Below are 22,987 nucleotides of genomic sequence, written 5' to 3'. Positions count from 1 at the left end.
TGTGTTTTCTCAGAAATGTATACATTTTATTTCATCGTTCAGATGTTCACGCCTCAGTGTCTTTTATGCTTTGTTGTATTTACGTAGAGAAAACTGCATGCTACAAAATTATTAATAGAATGACCCTACATTTAAGTTATTGCCTTTAGGTAATATACAAAGAAACCAAATAGACTAAGATTTTGAAATAAATTATTTGTCTTTTACTAGGTAGTTTTCTTTATCTTCATATTAAAAAATAGATCAATAAGGAAATATTTTGATGTAAATATATTCTTGTCGTATACTTCCCCAAGGTTGTAAACATTATATTCTTCAGATTGGCTGTATTGTCCTAGTAATTCTTTAATTAAATTGAGCTCTTTTTTATTTAAAGCTGTCTTTTGGGGAGATATTGCCTTAGATGATGAAGACTTAAAAATCTTTCAAATTGACAGGACAATTGACCTTACGCAGCACTCCAATGAAAGACTTGGCCATAATACAGGTATGCTATTTTAACCTTGTTTTAACTTATTTTTCCTGCTAATTCTGTGTAGAAGCCAATCTGTGTTTTAAATGTGGCAAGTCAGTATAATGTCTTGGATAACATTAGTTTACACTTAGAAAAGTTATTAAACAAAGACTATAGATTCACTTTAGGGGAAAGAGAAGAAAAACATTTAATTTTATTCCAGCATTTCTGTTTAAAAACACATTGTTGAACTGAGGAGCAGAAACTGGTAGGAAGAGTAGAGTCTACTCTGCAGGTGGTCATGTGGGAAAGGAAATTGTACAAAGCTTTGATTTCATCACTGAAAGTTCCTGATAGCAGAGCCCAAGCACACTATGGAAAATGTATGTGGTATCCTGGAGGCAAAATTGGAAGCCTGGCGTTGCAACCCTTCCTTTTGCTTTTCGTAGTGTTTCATGCAGTTCTGTGCCCAGACCTAGCAGAAACACTACAATGTGTTCCTTGCTAGGTTTGCCTTGTCTAAAAAACCAACTATTTATTTGACATTTTAATACACATTTCTATGCTATTGTTAACATACAATATTGTTAACATAACAACATGCAATTGTTAATACAATGCATTAGCACCAGAAGCTGCAATCTGATTAAGAAGCAGCTGGATATTCAGACAGATAGATAAAGAGATTTTATTTATGTGTAAATGTGTCTGTTTGCAAGAGAGAAAACGTAATCCAGGCCTAAATGGATGTCTGTCTAATGTGTAAAAATATTTATGCTTTAAGGCTGTGATTTGGAAATTGGTAACTGAGAATTTGTAAACTTTCAGGTTATGATACAAAAAAAAGCCAACTAACTGAGGAAAAGATGTTATTAGAAATGTAAAAATTCATTCTTTAAATTTGTTTTCTGTTAGGCATGTTTCATGTGTGCCTGAACTGAACTACCATAACTTATTCTTGATGTGTGAAAAAAATTTTCAGACCAAAGAAGTAATTTTGAATTTAAGCTTTAAATATTGATATATTTTAAAATATTTTTACTCATTCTAGGTAGATGCTGTGATTAGAGTGTTTTTATGACAACTTGAAAATTTATTTTATCTCATTTCACATCCACTTATTTTTCCAAAACAGGAAAACTTTTGATCGCTTCTAGATCTGGACTGGATTTTAAGATGTTAATAGAGTTAGTGATCTCCCTGCTCTCCTCTCCTCTCCTCTCCTTCAAACAAATAGTTTTAATTGCCTTTGAAGATATCTCAGGCGCTAGTTTTGTTGAAAAAATGTAGAACAACATTGGTCAATTCCCCTTAAAGTGGGTGCAGTTAAGTTATTTCTTTGTCTTGTTAACTCCTGTTTCTTCTTCCTTTTCTACTTTTTCATTTAACTGCAAAGTTATTGTTTTTTTAAATTGCCACACAAAAATACACATTTCTAAGCAGTTTTAAAATTATATTTAATATTCTGTTACTTAGTTTTTCCTTTCTTGCATGTTTTGTGATTTGGGAATATTATACCATTACCTTTTCTTGTGGATGGCATAATATTCAGGATATTGAATCACCCTGTTAAGTATTCCTAATGCATTTGGATCAGTTTTTTCTACCTGTATTGCACAACAAGAGTCAGTGCAATGTGATGAGTCATCCCACTGTGATGATCAGTGGGACTAAACTTTGGAGAACAAACTTTCTTAAGTTAGTGACTTCATAACTGCTCTCAGTGTACCCTCAGCATTCTTGATCTTTCCAAAAAGAGCATTGGAGAAGTCAATTTTACACTTTACGTATGTAATTTATTTTTCTAAATTTACGACATTCTTGATATGTAAACTAGAAATTGTGTGCTCATCTCCCCCTAATTTCAAAAGAACAAATTGCCAACTAGCTCATTAATGTTATGTAGCAACTGGAAAAGGAATAAAAGGAATGCTAGAAATCTGTAATATAGAAAACAAGCTTTTATCTTAGTTACAACGGCAATGAATTGTAAGATTGATTTCTGAGCACTTTCTGTTATTGACTTTCACAGACTAAAGGTGACATCAGGTAGAAGGATTAGGTACTTGGTTCTAAACCATCGAGATGAAGTGGTTGAGTCACAGTCGTGATTGCAACTCTAATTAAAATCCTGAGGCTCACAGGCTCTGGTTCACATTATGTGACTGCTCCCTTTCGTGAGGATTATCTGCCTGGATTTGCAGGGTCAAATAATCTGTGAGCTTCTTGGAGTATGGCTCTATCATTTTATTTTTCATTTTGTCCAATCAAAATGTATAATCACTGTAAACAGAAACAACAGTAAATCGGATAACATTTATGTGTGTATTTTTTAAAGTCCAAACTGCCGAAAGTATCCTCCTTATCCTGCCTGAATTATGAGAAGATGCAACAAATAGGAATTAAAACATTTTTAGTCTATATGGTTTGGCAAGGCTGTGTGATAGTCAAATAAAACAGCTTAGTTAAGTGAGAGACTTTTTTTTTGGTTTTTCACTAAATGAAATACATAGGTTGCAGTTAGACAGAAATAGGTGTTTGGGGGTTTTTTTCCCCCCCTAAAAATATAGTATAATACTTTCATTAAGTAACTAATGGATTCTTTTGAGGTTTTCTGTTGTGTTTGACAGTTGATGCTTATAATGATTTTTTAATATTTTTTGAATGCTTAGCTATAAGCCTTATTTTATAAGATTAGTGTTAATATGAGAGACAATTACATTAATGATGATCAATGTTACATCCTCTGCACTTTATGCTATAGTAATCATGTAACTTGTTGGAAAGGAATGTGTTGATCTATTACCTCATCTATTTAAAATGTTTTTAAAAATTTGGAAAATTTTTCTCAAGGGAGCCAGCAACTATGTGACAGCGTAATCCAAATAATTAGGTACATTGTTATTCACTGAGCAACCACACACTCACTTGCCTTATATGGAATTTTCTCATCTTTAATATGAATTTAAGTTGCTGTTTCATAAATATATTCTCTACATAGATATTAAAAGGTTTTTTGCAAAGTTGGGAAAGACCTTTTTAGCAGTGGTTGGTGCTATCAATAGTCTGTTTCTTTCTATCTTTTTACATTTTCAGTTGCAAAAGTAGTTTAGAAACTCTCTTGTCCTATTACAAATAGTGACTTGTAAAATACAACCTACTGCAAACTTGTAAAATCACAAAACTTTCTGAACTATTTTGAATTATTTAATTGACTCATGTAGTGTAGTCAGCGTTCTTTCTCCTGGTTTACTGGTGTTTGAAAAGCCACTTGTAGCCACAAAAGGTTTATGTGTGAAGGGAGTATGTAGCAGACTCTATGCAATAAAGCAAGAAATGTGTTTTATTTCTGTAAATGGCATGGTAAATGTTAATATAAACTACTTCCTAGCTTAGATTTTCATTGACTGCTGTAATCACACAGACATATATGTGTATGTCGTATTGCCAGGTCTGACTGCAATGTACACCAGCATGATGTCTCAAAGCCTTGAAAGTGCATTGACATCTACTTGGGTGCTAGCAAAGAAAAACAAATATTTCATGTCAAAATCAACCGTATTAAGTTTGCATCAGTTTTGCTGGGTTGGTTTGTTTGTTTGTTTTCTGATGAAACTTTGGCTGTTTGCTTTTTTTCCTTCCCCTTCCTTGAAATGAGAAAATTGTGGCATGCATTCAGGAAATTTCTTTGAGAGTAACCCTTTTAGCTGTCAATCAATATGGCTCTGAGGATGTCAAGGTCACCAGGAAGAAAAAAGCTCCAAATAATAATTAGATGATGTAATTGTCATGACTTGTCTGAATAACAAAGACATGTTGGCTTACATTCATGGAATGCTTATTAGAAAAATTTTCAGCTAATCATGTGTTTTTATTGCATTGTTAAGAATACTTGAAACGTTTTTATGGAAATTATAGAAGAATATGAAGCTTCTTTTAGGATGCCTCTCTAGGCTAATATAGTTGCTGTATGTGTAAAATTCCATGGTTCAACTTTTGAAAATTGCTTTCTGTTTTTTTTTTCTTTCATTTTTAAAGGTGGCTTTGGAGAGCATGGAATGTCAAAAAAACGCGGTGCCCTCTATCAGCTTATAGAGAGGATAAGAAGATTTGGCTCTGGTATTTTCACTGTTTAAATTAGCAAGTTGCCTGATGTGATAGTGTATCATGAACATTAATGATGATAGTATTTTAACACTTTAAAACCTTTCTGTATTGCTATCAGCATAAACAAGTTATAAAATTATTAGTGCAAGAATAGTAATGAAGAGATTAGTTCTTTGTTCCATTTTCTTAGAATTCTTCTTCCAGCATGAAATCTGAAAGCTAAACCACATAGTTTTAAATGTCATGTTAAAAAATGCTTAACATTGTTTTATGGCTGTGTTCATAGTTATTGGCTTAACTAATACACTACTGTCAATACAGTGTCTTTTCACTGCAAGTAGACTATGCTGCAAAGCTGCTAATTTTGTTTGTTTCTTACTTTTTTTCTGGATCCAGGTGGGGCATTCTGATGATTCATACTATGTTTGGAGCATTTGTGGTGTGTTATGCCAAACAAGCATATTTTTTTTTATTAATCATACTCTTGTCAGTATGAATGTAGTTGAATTGAGCAGCATATAGAAGGGGAATCCCCATAATTCTAGCTGAGTTTACGTTCTATATTTGATGCATGAAAACATCGCTTTAATGTCATGTGAAACTTCACTTCAAAAAGGAAAATATGTGAAACTCCATTGTAATTGCACCACATTGCGTTAATCAGAGCATGGTAACTGCCTTTGCAGAGGCGCTTTGATATATGATCTCCATCCTTTAAAGGAGAATAAAAATTTTAGAACTGCCTAAATTCTTGTCATCTTTTGGGTGCAATAAATTTCTAGCTTACACCTCTAAAGAGCACCAATAAAAAGAATTTGGAATGGTAAAACATCTAAATAAATATGTGATGTTGTTCAGGAATGACTGCATATTAAGTGTAAAAATAGTTTTTGTGTTAAGAGTCTGCCTATATTGTAGGCAGTTTGTGTGAAATTTGTTGTGTAGTTCTCGTTTACACACTCATTTAATTACAAGAATAAGTTATTTGCTTTACCTGTTTTTGGTTTGGGTTTTTTTTTTTTTTTAAACCCTTGAATTTTCTGTACAATTCCTGGTATAATTCAAGTTACATATTGGTTGTCACAAAGGCAGGTTCTTCTTCCCATGTATCAGAACTTCCTCCCTGCCTCGTGCATTAGCTTCTTCCTTTTCTTCCTATCGCTGCACTCAGCCTTGGGTTTATGCCAACATTCCTTACCATGACTCTTCCCTGGAATCCTCCCTGATTCTGACACAGTCATAAACACTTAAGTGCAGCTGGTACTACAGGGGATTCTCACAGAGGGAAAATGTAGTCTTCCACAAGGAATAAGACATTAGGCATCAACTGCACTGGGTAGGATTTGTTAACCACCCTTCCATTTTGATCAACTGCCCAGATCTGCAAACTAACTTATAAATTGTTCAGAAGCACCTGTTCTGGTGTCCAAGTCCTTGTCTAATTATTGTTATCCTTTTCTGTTCTCACAGTAGGTTCCAGCTGATTTAGAAAGATTTGCCTGTAATGGGATGAATGATGGTAGTATCCCTGAAAATGGCAGACACTTTTTTTCTCTTGTAAAGAAATTTCAGCCATGAGTAAAACCTACCCGTGGGGTTCCAAATGTTAGTTTACGAAAAATGTATGATTCCTTACTGTCCAGTGCTTTAAAGATGGTCATGTACTTGCTTTTTCCAGATTATACAATAAAAATGAAAGGGATAATGAATGTCTTGATTAGTTTAAGTCTGTCCCAAGTCTCTTGTTCTTTGCTGGAAAAAAATCTCATTTATTTAAAAAAAAACAACAAAAAAACCCCCCCAAAAACCCAGACCAAAACAAAAGCTAGAAATTAAGAAATGCAAAAAACACCACCAAAACCATGGGGAGTGTGATTTCTTAAATATTTTTTTAAAATGAGAAAATTTAGATGCATTTACACAATGTACATTCCAGTTCATAAACATATGTGCAAGATTGTTACTCTACATATATTCAAAAAAAGAAGATTCAGGCTTCATGTCTTTCTCAGAAAACTATGTAATGATGGACTGTCACGTAACAGTGATGTTCTACTTTGAAAAGGCATAAAGAAATCTGAGTTTGACCTGCTAGAGAGTAATTGCTCTTTTTTCACATGTGTGTGATCTCATTCAGTGTTTTAATTATCATTGCAGGTTTTGAGCAAAATAATACATCTAAAGGAAGAACTACTGTAAAATTCTCAGGGAAAAATGAGAAAAATCGATTTCCCAGAGCTGCTACATCACGAACAGAAAGAATATGGCCAGGCGGTGTCATTCCATATGTAATAGGTGGAAATTTCACTGGTAAGCTTTGTGCTTTGCATGAAAAGAGGAAAGATAATTTTTTAAAATTGCCTTCCCTCCTTTTTTTTTTTTAATTTTAATTTTTGAAAGTGAAGTCATGCTATGGAGGTCAGTAGAAGGGTTTCTGTTGGAACAGGCCTGAAGTACATCTGTTTTGAAAATATTACTCATACTTAGTTGTTTTCAAAGGCAAGCTACATAATAAAAATGTATCTTAGAGAGGGAAAGCTCTATTTCTTTACCTCATATTTCTTGTTGCACATTTGTTTCCATGAGCCTAACTAAAAGAATATCAAGGATTTTTTTTTAATGCAGTATATTTAGCACAAGAATATCTTCAATTTAACTGGTGTGACATGTATTCTTCCAAGCTGATTTCACTTGACAAACTGCCTCAAGTGTGTTTTGTCATTCCTCAGTTTGGTTTTCAGATAGGTACACAAAGACATTGTATATGGCAAAAAGAAAGACTGGCTACCCTATATATAAAATTCTTAGCAGAAAACTGTAGAAAAAGTTAAAACGTTTGTTATCTTTGAAAAATGTAAATGGGTCAATATCAGTGTGGGTGTAAGAGATAATTTAAAACAAAAATGGAGCAAGGAAAGCAAAGAGATAAGGGAAAAATATATGAAGTAACATCTTATTTATTGTGCATGATAATATGGGGAACCAAACAAACATGCAGATGCTCACACCTTGGATATGGAGAAACCAGAGTCATTCCTTTCATTTCTTGCAGCTACAGTCAAGCTTTCAGTTTGGTATTTACATAGTACTGTACCAAATGTGACCTTTGCTTTAGGATTACTGTCTTCTGAAATAATGGTAGTGAGCTAAATGAAAGCACCATATTAAAGATTTTGCCTTTTTCATAATGAAAGATAAATTCTAAAGCTTAGAAAAAAACTGCTTGAAGATAAAAGAAAAGGGCAAGATAGGATGGAATAGCCTTTCTTTTTAGAATATGATGTGATTCGAACTTGTTGTTTTTATGAATGTCCAGGTTTTGTTGCCTTTAATTTTTAAAAAGGTTAGATTTTTTTGTTTGTTTAACTATCCTATGTTGTAACCTGCAAGGTATTTCTGCTAGCACATTTTTGGCAAATAATACTCTTCTTTGTGGATTTTCAGCTCAGAAGCAGTATAGATAAATTCTCACATGCTGCCTCTACATCAATAAGCCTTGTCTTTTGTCATGCAATGAAATTACATTGCTCTGCTGTCTGGAGTTGTGTTCTGTGCTGAGAGTTGCCCTGGATGCTCCTGCGTCTAGGGGATAGTTCTGACCTTTTCTGGATGTATTTCTCATTTTTAAATCAAATATCTAGGTGTGCTTTTACCAAATTCTGAATTTCCCACTTTCAGTAGATCATTTGTTTTCTGAGAGATTTTGATGCAAAGAAGGGGAGACTGGACTTAATTTCATCAAATGTTTTTACCAGTATGCCTATTTGCATGGCTTAGATTAAACTGGTGTCCAGACTTGAAGGCTGTAGATTTTTTAAATTTTTTTTCTTTCTACTAGATTGATAGATATAATGTAAAGTTATTCAATTTTGCATGTTCTTTCTCTTTGTGGTTTTTTGTTTTCCTCCCATAATGTGGTTCACTTGATAGTTCCATCTGGGAAATTGCTCAGTGAACGTAGTGCTGATGCAGGCACATAAGCAATGCTGTATTTCTTCTGCTGTCTTCCTCTGGTGTAACATAGTGGTGATCTTTATTGCAGGTTTTATATTTACTGGGGTGTGTCAGGCAGTGTTAGCCCCCCCTGCAGGCACATATTTTACCATGAACTGATGGCCGGAGTATCCCTTTAGCTGGAATCTTGCCATGCATGGGACTACTGGGACACACAGGGCTTCACAATTCACTGACTGCTTCCAGGCCTATATTCCTAATATTGGTTGTAAGAAGGAAGCTGCAGTTAAGAAAAATCTGTGGTTTCATGGGCTACAATTGTTGTTGCAGGTACACAGCGGGCCATGTTCAAGCAGGCCATGCGGCACTGGGAGAAGTACACCTGTGTCACCTTCATCGAGCGCAGCGACGAGGAGAGCTACATTGTCTTCACCTACAGACCCTGTGGGTAAGTGTGCACCCGCGGTGACACACAGTCCTGCTCTCAACCTTTGGCCATGTCTGTCAGCTTTGCGCTCATAAGGGAATATATGCTTCACAGGAAAACGAATAGGTAATCACTGCATTTAAATGGTGCACGTGTTCTGCCTGGCTGTTAAGTTCATTGAAACAGGTATGTGTGGTAACTTTGTAAAGTTGCACTTTTTTGTCTATTTCTAGATAAAATTATCTTAATATATACACATGTGGATATAAGACTTTTATTTTTTGCTTTCTGTTGCACTTCCAGTATTCATATGTGTTATTCTAAAGGTATTTCAGGTTTATCATTTTATTTTTAGCTTTCTCCATGTCACATTCACTGCTGAATTAAATATGAATACCCCACATCCCTTTTCCAGCTAAATTGATGTTCATTGTAACTTTAACTCTCGTATTGATAGACTATCCTTGCCCAGATTTGTTTAATCACCAAATTTATGGCAATTTTGCAAATTCCTTCTTCTGGGTCACTACTGTGTAAAAGTGAACAGAACAGGTTTTATTACTCATGAGTGCAGCTTTCCATTAATCACCATGTTCCATCTTCAGATATTACTGCTCAAAAATGCCTCAGTCAGCTATGTTTGCTAATTATTGCACACAGAATTCTTAATTTTATATAGTGCTCAGTGAACTTCCTGAGTGCACCATGTTCATTTCCCAAGAAGAATGCACACTGCCTGTGGAAATTCTGTACTTCTGACAGTCGCCTCCTGTTTGAGTTGTAGGCTCTGCAGTGAACTGCTTTCCATCTTACTGGCTTCCTGATCATTGAGCTTGTCTACTTTTGAATCGTAATAGGATAGGTTAGTGAAAAACAGGTTTGGGACCTCCTTGCATTGTAGGAATGATCCTGAATGTATTTAATTTATAGCCTCTAAAATTATGTGTAGAACTATCTGTTTAAAGTGCCCATTGTATTCTTCTTAAGGTATAGGACAGCATAATAAAACCTACTCCTAGGTTACTTTTGAAAGGCATTGCCTTTGCCCCTGAAAGTCTCTGAGCCAAGATCCTTGCAGTAGGGGAGCTTATTCTATGGTTTCCTGTCATGTTCTTGTGCCACTCTAGGCTTGCTGTAGACCCCCCTCAGAAAGAGTGCCAAATGAAATGGACTTTTGTTCTGAGCCAGCACGGGTATTATTTTAGTTAATGCAACCCGTGAGATTTGAACTGATGTCGTGGTGTATGAGGATTCACCCATTAAATAAGATTCAGGGATACTGACACTCAGAGGGAAGAAAAATGGAAAGCAGAGAATAATCGTGATGGTTCCCTTGCATTCACAGAGGCAGAAAGCAATTTTAACAGAAGAGTGTGAAAGATGTGTTTTCTGGCACTTTAGAAAGAGATTTAATAGGGGTATCTGCCAAATGTAAATTCTACAACGTCAAAACACCCAAAGTCAAATGACAAAAAATGTCTCCAGCCAAAGAACTGTTGCTCAGGCTGCTTGATGTTTCATGAGATCAAATCACTTCACAGGAAGGCTGAGTTATAACCAGCTTTAACCAGAAAGTTGGAATATACTCAGTATCCACCTCCAAAGTCTATATTATTCTTTATCATTAATGTTGTTTTATTGAAGGGTACTTTACAAAATACAAATAATTTACCAAGTCTGTAACAAGTTTAAAATGAAACCAAAGAAGAGTGTGGCTATGAAAAGTCCATCATTGATGAAATAATGCCAGGCCAGACAGAAGGGGCAGTTGAATGATTTTCCTGGGGGTCCACAAGTCATTTCAGGAAGAGCCAGTAAATAGGGACGTGTATTCTCTGGGTGAGCAGGAACTCTGCACTACCCACCAGAATCCAGTGCTGACGCAGGATTTTCCAAGGAAAGAGCCCAGACTAAAGTGACACCAAACCAACTGCAAACACTTTCTGCTACATGGCCAGTCTCATTGAAACTAATCTTCAGTTCTTTCCCATGGCACCCTGCTGTGTTGGTTTGTTAGCACATTGTGTCAGTATTGTTTGTACTACCGTGGCAGCTAACGTTCACAGATGGCGGAGACTTTATTGTACTTAGCACTGTTGAAATTAAAAGCTAAATGATAAACCCTGCCCCAAAGAGCACGCAGTCAAAGCATAGCACATTGAATGAAACTAAGTGGATAGTCATATATGTGGAAATTCAGGTGGCAGTATCTACAAAAGTCTCATATGACAGCATTAGCACACTAGCAAGTGAAGTGTTACTGAGCCTTTGTAAACAATAAAGATATTTTGGAGTGTAATGCATCACATCTTGAAACAGTTCATGGGAAGATCATCCCAGAAGGGCAGTGATTAAAAAAGCATATTTGAAATATAGCAGCTGGTTATAAGAGATACATGACTTTCTTAAAGTTGAAACGTTCCATATCAGCAAGGAACAAGGCATGTTTTGATTATCATAGACCCATAGGACTGCAAGGGATCTCAGAAAGATGTCTAATGTATTCTTAAGACAGAAACAGCTATTTTTATATAATTGCTGATATATGCTTATCTAACTTGGTTCTTAAAACCTGCAGAAATGAGTATTTCACAGCCTTCTGGGAATTGTATTGCTTCAGCATCCTTAATACAGGAAATGTAGGAAGTTTGGACAGCATTTTTTGTCATAGCTAAACCAGGTATTTCTTATTACAATTAAAGGACATTAAATTTTTTCCCCCTTGGCCATAGAAGAGAAATTCCTTTTACTTTTTGAAGAAGTCTATCATATAGTTTGATACTGTTATTAAGTCCCCCTCAATTCTATATTCTTGTGGGCTAGAAAACACCTAATTCATTTAATCTTTCCTGGTAAATGGTTTTTTTCTAGGCCTTTAATCACACTGCTCTTTGAGATTCTTTTCAGCTAGTCCACATCATTCTTGAAATTGATAGCCCCAAAACCAGGGCATGTTTGTCCAGATGACTCATTACTTCTGCTAGTAAGAGGTTATTCATATAACTTGTAGCCTCTCCTTCCTCTTAGGTACCTAGGTATGGTGCCTCGCTGTTTCTCAGCAGCTGCCATGTTCTGCACATGGTTGGTTGGGATGTTATTCTGAATAAGAGCCAGAGCTCTTCCCGCATCATTGGTTCTAGTCTTTACCAGGCTTTGCACATCTTAAGATGTCAAGTAATTCCATATTCCCCTTTCCAGATCTCTTGTATAATCTCTTAAAGTTGCTTGTCTTCATGGCATTTAACAGTGTTTTCTATGACTGCAAGTTTAAAAAGTGTCTTCTCTGTCTTAATTTCATGTAACATTCCAACCAGCTTCAATTCCCCCTTCATATCAGACTTCTCTAGTTTGCTTAGGGACAGTTCAGAAAAATGTCATAAGCTTGACAGCCGGATCCCTCCCTCCCACGAGAATAATTTAATCTGCTGAAGTTGTAAACTATAATTATTTTTCATCATGTCTAATTTATTTAACTGAGTTTGATAACTGTTAATTATTAAAATATGGTTTCATAATATAGCTCAATCACTAACTGAGTACTTTGAAAATTTCTAATTAGTGGTAGTCATTTGTATCCATAAGCTGCAGATGTGAAAATAAGAATATAGTATTAAGATACTAGTGTTTGTGATTCTACTATCAAGCAGTATGCACTGACGTTAATACCAATTACAGCAAGTATTAACACATCTAGTTGATTAGGCAAATAAAACTCTTAAGTGGTAACAGTCTCAAAACCCTCTTTACTCACTACTGCTTCTCTATCCTTATGTTTCTTCCTATCAAATTGGAAGGGCAATATACTCAGTCGGTATAATTCTCTGTATGCAAAGCCAAAAAAGGGTCAGCATATTGGGATGGCATCTACTCACAGTGTGTTAATATTGAGTACAAAATCAAGCTTCTTTTCACATAGTAGAGCAAAAAAGAAAGGAACAATTATTCATATCATTTTGGTAGCTCAGCATGCCTTGATCTCAATTTGTTCTCCATTAGAAGACTTAAAGAATTTTTATGACAAAATTCAGATGACTTATTCCAATCACTACTGTATCCTCTTGTCTAAGTATTTGACAGATTTGTCTGAGATACAGGAAAATCAAATCTTTTGTGTGCTTCCCCAAACACTGTAGAGTGAGCAGATGAATATTTTACCCTCTCTTGAACTTGCTAGTATATTAAAAAGCCATTGCAGGCAAGTTCTTTAAGTTGGTGATAGAGTAAATACATTGTCTGAGGTACACCTTTGTAGAATACTTCAGCTAAAGACCATGTTGTAAAAGGTGCTCATTCACTCTTATAAAATGAGAAGAAACCAGAGTTGTGCTAAATAATCTGTGCGTGGGGGAGAGCTGACTCATGTTGTCAGGTGTTAAATAACCCTGGCAGCTGGCACAGGTTCCCTGCTGGCTGTGCTGTGGCCTGCTGGAGGCGTGTGAGCAAGGCACAGGTTGCCACAGTCCAGAGCACAGTGTGCTGACACAAACGTTGAGAGGTGATTTATATTAATCCACTGGGATAGGCAGATGTTAGCTGAGCAATGCTGGTTGTAGTATTGGGGTAGACATCTCCACTGATCAGATAAAGAAGCAGGAGACACTTCCGCATCACAACAAGTCCTCTTAGGGCAGTGAATCAGAACATTTTGTAACCATGGTTGTATGTTGATACAATCTGACAAAAGGCAAATTCATCAAACCAGGTCATAACTGGTATCTCCTTTGTATAGAGTTATATATGTGATTGATAGAAAAACACTCTGCTTCCTGAGCAAGATTCTGTTTGGAAATTTTGTCAACCTTTTTTTTGTGCTTTGTGTAACATAAAGGTGATCATACACGATCCTGGTATACTTAAGAAATTCATTCACATCTTCATATAGTTAGTGAGTGCCATGGCAAGCTGATGTCATGGTCTATGATGATTTTTATATTGTTACATTTTCAAGGGTACACATTTTAAAACTTTATTTAAAAAGGACAACATTGACCCCACATGAGCATGTTATTCATTCATTTCACTTTCTATTTGTCATTTGTTTCTCTTTGCTCACCATCATTGACCAGCTAGACTGATTAAATGGAATTAGAGATTCATAAATAGTTACTGTCTCCAAATGCTGTCTGGTACAATAAAGATTAAAGAGATGAGCTTTAAAACCTGCCAGTTGATTCAATTTAAGGGGTATGACAAGTGTTCATACAGCACAGAGATCTTGATTTTTTTGTCAAACACACCTGGAGTCAAACCCATAATATTACAAATTCATTTACTTCATAGGTTTTTTAATTTTTTGTTTTCCTTATTCTTTGTCTCAGTGCAATTGTTAAAGTAAATTGTTATAGCTTAATTGGATGTATCTGGTGTGCTTCACAAGACATTTAACCTAAGAAATCCTAATGACCCTCTGTAAGTGTGAACTGCTGCTGTTATTTTAAGACTTGGTGTTAATTCTGTTTTCCTTGGCATGTAAAGAAACACTTAGTAATTTTCTTTATACTTTCTAGGAAGTCCTTGAAATCTGTCAAGTAACCAGTGTAAGGGAACTCTCACCTCTGGCTGCTTACTTCTTAGGAGCAGGCTAGCATTAAAAAAATAACTCCCAATATATTGGGGTTTAGATGTACAGTGTTAGACAACCTAGAGGAATACCATGTAAAAGATTGCAACTAATTTTTATCTTCTGAAAAAAAGCCATCTTTAAAATTTGTCACGTGAGGTGCCCTCAGTCATTAAACACATCTGGGAATGCTCAGCCTTTCTTTTTCATTACTGTAAGTGTAAAATGTCAAATTATTTTGTCAGACACCTAAAAGTCTCTCTGATTTATGAAATACCACTAAAAGCTTTCAGAGATGATCTAAAACACACCCTTAAAAAGTTAGACCCTCATTTGGTCCAAAAGAAAAAAGAAAGACAGAAAGAGAAACTGTAGTTAAATTTTTGTTTTTATTATTTTGCCCTCATTATCAATACTGTCAATAAAAACAAAGCAGGAGACATCACAGAAGGTCCTATTTAGAATAATTTCTTTTTCAGTTTTTCCTTTATATCTGTTCTTCTCCAAAGTATCACTGTGAAAAAACTATATTGAATATATGGAGAAATATAGAGACACCAATTATGTCTTTTCTCACTGAAGCATGTAATAGATATGAAGTCGATATAATAGGCACGTTAAAACTATTGAAAATGTGTTAAATAGTCTACAACTTTAGGTCTCAATAATGTATTGATTTGTTTTAAGCCATAAATAATCATAAATGTTCTTGAGCTCTGCCCTGTAGTTTTTCTCTGTAGAGTTTCCACACAGTAGCAAACATCAAGACTCTACAGAAGTGTTTAAACTGTTTTAAACAAAAAGATTCTTTCTGCTTTTTCACAATTATATGTGCTTATCCTACCTTTATTCTCATCAATCCCTTGCTCTGCCATCATGTGTTGTATTAAGATTGGAAAGGTTTTTAATTACAAACTAAATTCCAGGACTTAAACAAATGTGTTTGAATGTGTTGAGTCTCCAAGGTAATTTTGCAGGTTTATAGCTGAATGGAAAACTAAATAGGTTATAATTCGTTGCATAGTTGGGCTTGAAGATCTGTGATAAATGGATTGGCCTCAAGCTGTGACTGAAAGTGCAGTATCACGGGGGCTTATCCTGCAACCTGTTGTTTTTAACATTTTTATCAACTACCCACAAAGAGATGATGGTGCTTGCTGTCATCAGAGAATCGTTTGTTTTTATTCTTCTGCTGAAAACAAGTTCCTGTGTCATTCTGTAGTTCTATGGAATGACTGAATAGATTGTCATGACAGTGAGAATTCTGTTGATCTAACAGAACATCTTTTAAGACCTTGAGTAATATCAAAAAGCCCCATTCATGTGTGTTTCTGAATAATAAACTGTTCTTGTAGAAGATCTAGAGTTTGTGAGATATCCGAATTTAAATTGTACATTTTACTGCTGAATCTTTATATACTATTTTCTCAAGTTTTAACTGAATTTGCTATGTGGTTTATAGAGATATGTATGAAAACTTTTATATGTGTTTGTGTTTTAATTACAGATGCTGTTCATATGTGGGTCGAAGGGGAAATGGTCCCCAGGCTATATCTATTGGCAAGAACTGTGACAAATTTGGCATAGTTGTCCATGAGTTGGGTCATGTGATAGGTTTTTGGCATGAACATACACGACCAGACCGTGATGACCATGTCACCATCATTAGAGAAAACATCCAACCTGGTGAGATATTCTGATAAGTATTTTGGAAAAAAAAAATCATGTGTTTGTTTTAGGTGTTTCTTTCATCTGCTCTCTATTGGACCCGAGTGCTGAATAGTTGAAATAGCATTTATGCCTGCTATTCTTCTTACGTGGACTGATCTCAAGTTGATTTGCAATTAAAATACTGAAATTATAGTAGAATATTTCCCAAGGTATGGCCAAGTAGCAGGCCATTAAAATAGAGGGCCAGAAGTAGTAAAATAACGACCATGCTCAAATCTTTGAAAGAAGCCACTGCCCTTAAGGCTCTTTAAAAGTCATATTTCTGTGTTTGAGGAAGAGCATTTCTCTTGTAGGCTTCAGTGAATGCTAAGAGAAGTATGTCTGTAGCTGCTCAAGTGGCTTTGACCTGGGAGGTAAGGTGAAGGACTTTGAATCTGTGACAGACAGGCACAGGGCCTGCAGTTTGCACGTTTTTCACCTCACTCTCTACAGAACACACAGCTTTAGTCAGTGACCTTGGTATTGTTGAGATAAAGCATCTGAGGAACTTGAGAACTTTAAACTGTGACTGTCAGCTCTTTGCCACGCTGGCTGTTGTGCCCTTGCTTGTGTTGGGTTGGCAAGATGGGAGGGAAGTAGGCGTGTTTCATTTGCAATGTTCCTAAATGTGTATGGTCTTTATGACACACTGATTTTGACTTTCAGGAATTCTATGTTCAAAAAGGGTGAAATCAGAAATTGTTCAATGATAGCTTGGAGTATTTTTCTGTTTCTTTTGAAAATATTTTTAAATATATTTGAGATACCATGAATCTTTGCCACTTCATTTTTGACTTGGAGGGAGACTGGCAGCTGATACACGCTCCTTTAAGTATCTAAAGTCCTGAAAGGGCATGCCTGTTTGAACCTTCTTTCTTGTCTCACTGTATTATTGACTTGTGCAGATGCCATAAGAGCTTTTCCCCTTTTCTTTTACTATGATGAGAAAATCAGCTGGAGTGCCATCCTCAGCCACTTGCTCTCCCCTTCAGTTGTCTCTCTGGTGTCTGACTGAAACTTCTTGTGGTGTGGCATGAGCTTGAGGATCAGTAAATGGGATCAGGAAGCCATGACCACTGACACATTTGGGTTTTATTATATTATGCAGCTTATGTTAGTTAAAATGTTAATGTTACTGCAGGGGGTTTTTGCAAGACTCCAGTGGGAATATGAAGTGGAGTAAGGCGTGCTTTGTATTGCTAATGTACTGATTTGGTCAAAGAACTTAGGGTATGGAATTATGAACTAAGTATAATTATTTTTCTCCTGTTCTGCTCTTGTTAATTTGCAACGGCTGGATCTTGAAAATGTGACTTTGTAATGCCTGAATTACATGAAGCTTCAGAGACCAGCCTTTGCTGACGCAAAGTCTCCAGTAGTTTAGTGCTGGATTTGGTATCCACTTAGACTCTTAGTATTCAGCATTAGTATCTAATGAGTGAGGAAGGTTCTTCTGGAGTCTGCTGTCAAAATGATTTCTTTCAGGACATAAGAAACAAACCAGAAATTTGTATGGACTGTACATAAAGCACATCATGATGTGTGGGGCCTTTATGTGTTAGTTGCATGAGACTAGTCTTTCTAAATCCAAATATACAAATTTGAAGTGTGTTTCAGAAGATGTCTGCTCTATCAGTTAAGAGGCCATAATGAAGTCACACACATTCTCCCAAATGACAAAGATTTATGAATGTCAGTGAATAACTGGGTTAGGATCTTTGTTGGGTTTTTTTTCCTGTTTGGTTTTTATCTTTACAGAAAAAGATATTAAAGAATCTGTAATTATAAATCATTTGTAGGTCAGGAGTATAATTTTTTGAAGATGGAGCCTGGAGAGGTGAACTCCCTTGGGGAACCATATGACTTTGACAGCATTATGCACTATGCCAGGAACACCTTCTCAAGGTTGGAGTCTCAGGTTATACCTTTTGACTTTTAATTCTATTCCTGTCTGTGTATGCTAAGAACTATGCTTTTTGAAGTATTTTGAAATCCCTTAAAATGTCCCTTGCAATATAGTATTCCTACAGCAGTCAAAGCACAGCTTGTTTATTTTAAGTCAAAATAATTTAATTATACTTGAAAATGCATTTCTTTTCTGTTCAGTTCCAAAGCAGCCTTTTCATCTTGCTTCAGTTCTTTACATTTTCAGACAAGATAAACTGGAAACATCATTTTATATGATACCCACTTACTTTTTGTGTCCACGAAAATTTGAATTTAGAGAAATCAAATGAGTGAAATGGCTAGGAATGTTGTGTAACATGATCTGTTCTCTAAAAGACACATAAATCTCCTTTGATGCCTAGAGTTTCATAACTATGGATTACGAAGCTAGAGCACAGGTTATTTGGACATGTACCACACAAGCCACAGCCTTTGCTAAGGACTGCAGTCAAGCATTTATAACAATTCCTACAGATTGTTACTGTCATCAAAACCTTAAACTAAAGGCACCTGCTGGTACTGCTCTATCCTGTTGCAAGCTGATCCATTCTCAGTTCCTTAGTAACCCATTGGGGTTCTCTCTGAAAGGATGCAGGGTTGTGGGGAGGTGTACAATGAACTAGTCCCATAGGTCAGCCCTGCTCTCAAGAATAAGTGAAGGAGGTATTCACCCAGTCTCCTATTATATTTCATCAGCTAATTATTCTCTAAAAATACCTGAGTAATGTAAAATAAAAAGAAACCTCCAGAAACACCCAACAAAAAGTTTTAGTTTGGAAAGTTATGTGCTTGGGCGGGGTTTTTTTGTTTGGTTTTGTTTTGTTTTGTTTAAATTTATTTTTCCAATTCATGCATTTTAAGGCAAAAATACTAGACAGTCTGACACTTTGAAATGAACTGAGGGCCACTAAAACCTCACTAGCCTTTGAAAATTTGTTTTGCTTGTTCTCTCAATATAAATCGTATTGTTAAATAAAAATCCAACCAAAGGCTGTGTTACTCAGCATACACATAATTCAGCCCTGGAAGAGCATGAGAATGAGCTACATGAGGTAGCTATTAGTCACATTGCTTAATCCAGTTACACATACCATTACCTTAAGGAAGAGATTATGAGAACCTGTATAAAATAGAGTAATTGAACAAGACAGAACCCCCCCGAGTCCTAGGGCAATGACAACATCAACGTAATTTGATTTGTTGGCCCTGATCTCACCACTTTCCAAGCTGGCAAAAACTGATAGTGCCATGAGTAGGCATGCCCTGCCCCAAGGTACAAGGGGTTGTTACTTCATACTGTCTAAAAACAGCCAGCAAACCCCTGAGGTCAGGTATTGATTTGCACTAATTCATCCTGCAAGTGTGAGTCATGCCCAGTGAGGCATATTGCCAGCTCTTTGCTAGACTTTCCTCACCCAGATAAGTGGTAGGAATCACAAAACATCATGAAGTTGTAGTCGTGCACAATGATTTTGTTCATGCTGTATTAAAACTTACAGTATGTTCCTTTATTAAAGTGCTAAGGCATTCAAGAGAGGATTTTTTTCAAAGTTTTTCAAAGTATGAAAAGCATCAGTTTGATGTTGTGCTGAAATTCAGTGGAAAATAGAATTATGCTTTATGGATGCAATCGCTTTTTAAAGAATAATGTGCCTTAGTTCTAGAAACTGATTAATGCCATATGTAGTTTATTTCACTGTTTAGGGTAATATCCCGAGATGATTCTGTGTTTACAAAATTTCTAGTAATGACTCAGAAAATCTAACTGGATGAAGAGAGCAGTGTGTATCTGCAATACTCAAAATGGTTCATTTATTATAATTTAAAAATCAGTATGTGTTTATAAATGGTATTCCTAATTACAAAGATCCTTTCTGTTCATTAATTTTTGGATCTATGTTATGTCTGAAAGTACATGATTTTTTCAATGAGAGCCCTACAGGTATACAAGTGACTATTAAAAATTAAATTAAAAGAGCCTATAGAAATATATTTTTCTGTTATCTTCTATTCTATGGGATTTGAGGGCTTTTAAATTCTGCAACATGACAATGGAATGTAGTTTTGTGTCTTACTTTATTAAAATCTTTTGAGAATACCAGAATGTTTTAGCTCAAATTTAAAATCTGGGAAATCTTGAATAAACTGTACATTTGGAACAAGTCTACTTCTCTGTGATGCCTTGTCATTTAAGGTTAATGTCACTAAAATCACATATGGTAAGTTGATGTATTTTATTGTGAGGCAAGTAAAGGCTGACAAGTAAGCATTTCTGTTTTGAAAGTGTCAGCAGCTAGAGTGGAGTTAAATGTCTTACAACACTTCACAGAATGATGATTGGCAAATGTGTTTGACTTTACCTGCTCTCACATGTAAGTCAGACTATAGGACTTCTCATAAAAACTTTATTAGAAATAGGAGCTTTGTGATTAAGAATTTTGTGCTAGAGATTAAATTATGTATTTTTATGCAATTTTATGGTGGGTTTTTTTTCAATATAGCAATAGCTTAATGGCAGTGTTTTTTCCCTGTATAGACTTAATAGTAGTAAGAGATCATCTTCCTCTTCTTTAGCAGAAATATAAAAGCTGATACATTAATTGGTGTACTGAGAGAAGATTCTTTTTTGGTTACTTTGCATAAAGTTTGCCAACCTGAAGAATTTTATGGCATGTTGTCTGCATTTAAAGTTCTGTATTTTACCCTCTTATTTATGCCAAATGTAAAAACCAGATTTACAAAACAGGTATACATTCATGGAAGTCAGACAGTTTTATGACAGAAACCTGATAGTGGTTTTTGGGGTCTATTTTTATTTTTATTTTTTTTAGGGGCATGTTTCTGGATACCATTCTCCCTTCCCGTGATGACAATGGTATACGACCTGCCATTGGCCAGCGTACCCGTCTAAGTAAAGGAGATATTGCACAGGCAAGAAAACTGTATAGATGTCCAGGTATTGCACCACAAACTAGCAAAAAACACATACTAGCACCTGTTTGACTTGTTGTTTAAGAGGAATGATGAACTTTTTGAGTCAGCTGCTCAGCATTCTCTTTCTGTGTTGGCAGCTGACATAGGTTGCTCAGGAATTGAATCAAAAAAATCTTATGGATAAGGTCACCGGAATGCAAAGCATCTAAGGACAGATGAACTGTATGAAACAACATGACATTTCAATCTGTTTTTCTTAGCTGTTCAACAACTAGAAAAAGCTGCTTAGTATCGCTTCTGGTTTGCATACTGGCTGGAGTCCTCTTTTTCAACTTGAATTCAAGTTGAGTGCAGAAGGAGAAAAAGGCATTATTGCAGTCAGCTGTGAACCCATTAAACTATCTTAAAATTTGTCAAGAAAAGAAGCCAGGACAACTAAATTGTAAACTCTTGTGTGGATGATATGGTTAGATCTTACTAAAAAATTTCCACAGTTTTAAAAGATACATTTACAATTTTAATATCTTCTGCGTAATTCTGTCACCCTATAATTTGAGTGCATATTTTTTGTCTCAAAATACTGTGGTAGAGTTGTCTGTCTCAGAGATATCAGTGGCAAGCCTGGAGTAACCAAGAGTCAACCCTGTGGTTCATGTTGTTCTCTAGTGTTCTTTCTTCATTTAGTGCTGCCAGAATGGTGGAAATCTCAAAGGAAAAGGTTTTAATTTCCTTGCTCTAGTTACTGCTGATACCACTGTTAACCTTTGGTGTCAAGTAAAGAAGATCAGAAGTGCCATCTCTATGTCAGAATTTGTCAGCAAGATCCTTGTGGGAGGCTAGACATCCCAGCTCTGTGCCACATGGGCTTACAGCCATACTCCTCATGGGATTTAATGACATCTCAGGAACTTTTTAAATTAGATATATTGCCACGTTTAACTAACTGATCAATATAAAAGGACTAAAGAAAGGGATCAGTATTAAAGAAATGGGGTTGCTTCAAATTTGTACCACCAGCAATGGGATTTACTGAAGATCTGGGGATTCTGATGTGCATTTGGTGTGCACTGTACAGCTGAAATACACTTTTCCTTTGTGCTGAAAGTACGTTGAATCATAGTCTTGTATAAACTGGGAACATGCACAGAGCTTCTGGGCCTGCCAGAGCAGAAGCCATTTAAACACCTCTTCTTTAGCAACTGTTCCTTTGAGAACAATTTTTGCTCTTTCCTTTTGGTACAAAAATGACATGCTTTGCTGCATTATTTCTAATGAGACCATATAGAGAGCAATAAGTTCATAAACTCAAAATACATGTAATACACATTTTTTGATAAAAGACAAATTTTGGAGGGAAAAAGTAGTCTATAAAAGTAAAACTGCTGTGCAAGTAGGTATTACCTTATGATCATATTGACTTAAAGAAAAAAAAGGAAAGAAATTATAAACAAGTCTGTTTAGTATGTATACAGTACTCTAATAGGCACTTTCAGAACTGTAAAAGATGCAATGTACATTTTGAGCTAATGTTCAAAGAGTTATTCAGAGAAAATATCCTTTTCATATATGTCATGAAAAATTACTGAAAGTTATAAGTTCTTTCAATATCATGAAAGTCCTGTTGAAAGTTTGTTTCACAGTATTGTAAAACCACTGTGGTTGTTCAGTAGCAGTGTGCACTTGAAAAGTAAGATTTTTTTGCAGCACCAGAGGACAGGGGTCACATGAATAATCAAAATGAATGGTGGTTGAAGGATTATCCTCCTTTTCTGGCACCCAGCTTTGCAAACTTTGGGAAAAAACACATAGGCTTTCCAGCCTTGCTTAGATGAGCCATAAAAGAAAATGAGTTTTAAGAGAGAGGAAAAGGCAGAAGTTTTTTCTACAGATGTTA

General features: G+C 35.6%; 1 protein-coding gene across 1 annotated transcript in view; it reads left to right on the top strand.

The window, feature by feature from the left end:
• Nucleotides 1-381: 381 nt before the first annotated feature.
• TLL1 (tolloid like 1) overlaps nucleotides 382-22,987 on the top strand; it is a 71,727-nt gene continuing 49,121 nt past the window's right edge. The window contains exons 1-7 of the mRNA XM_066186025.1: nucleotides 382-487; nucleotides 4,493-4,573; nucleotides 6,719-6,871; nucleotides 8,846-8,963; nucleotides 16,010-16,188; nucleotides 18,012-18,117; nucleotides 20,991-21,115. Coding sequence (XP_066042122.1) covers nucleotides 4,513-4,573; nucleotides 6,719-6,871; nucleotides 8,846-8,963; nucleotides 16,010-16,188; nucleotides 18,012-18,117; nucleotides 20,991-21,115 — 742 coding nt within the window. The 5' untranslated portion in view covers nucleotides 382-487; nucleotides 4,493-4,512. The remainder of the gene's footprint in view (nucleotides 488-4,492; nucleotides 4,574-6,718; nucleotides 6,872-8,845; nucleotides 8,964-16,009; nucleotides 16,189-18,011; nucleotides 18,118-20,990; nucleotides 21,116-22,987) is intronic.

Source organism: Chamaea fasciata, unplaced genomic scaffold, assembly GCF_029207755.1.
Source record: "Chamaea fasciata isolate MVZ Bird 193981 ecotype frontalis unplaced genomic scaffold, bChaFas1.0.hap1 SCAF_6, whole genome shotgun sequence".
NCBI lineage: Eukaryota > Metazoa > Chordata > Aves > Passeriformes > Sylviidae > Chamaea > Chamaea fasciata.
This window is presented reverse-complemented; position numbering and strand designations above follow the sequence as displayed.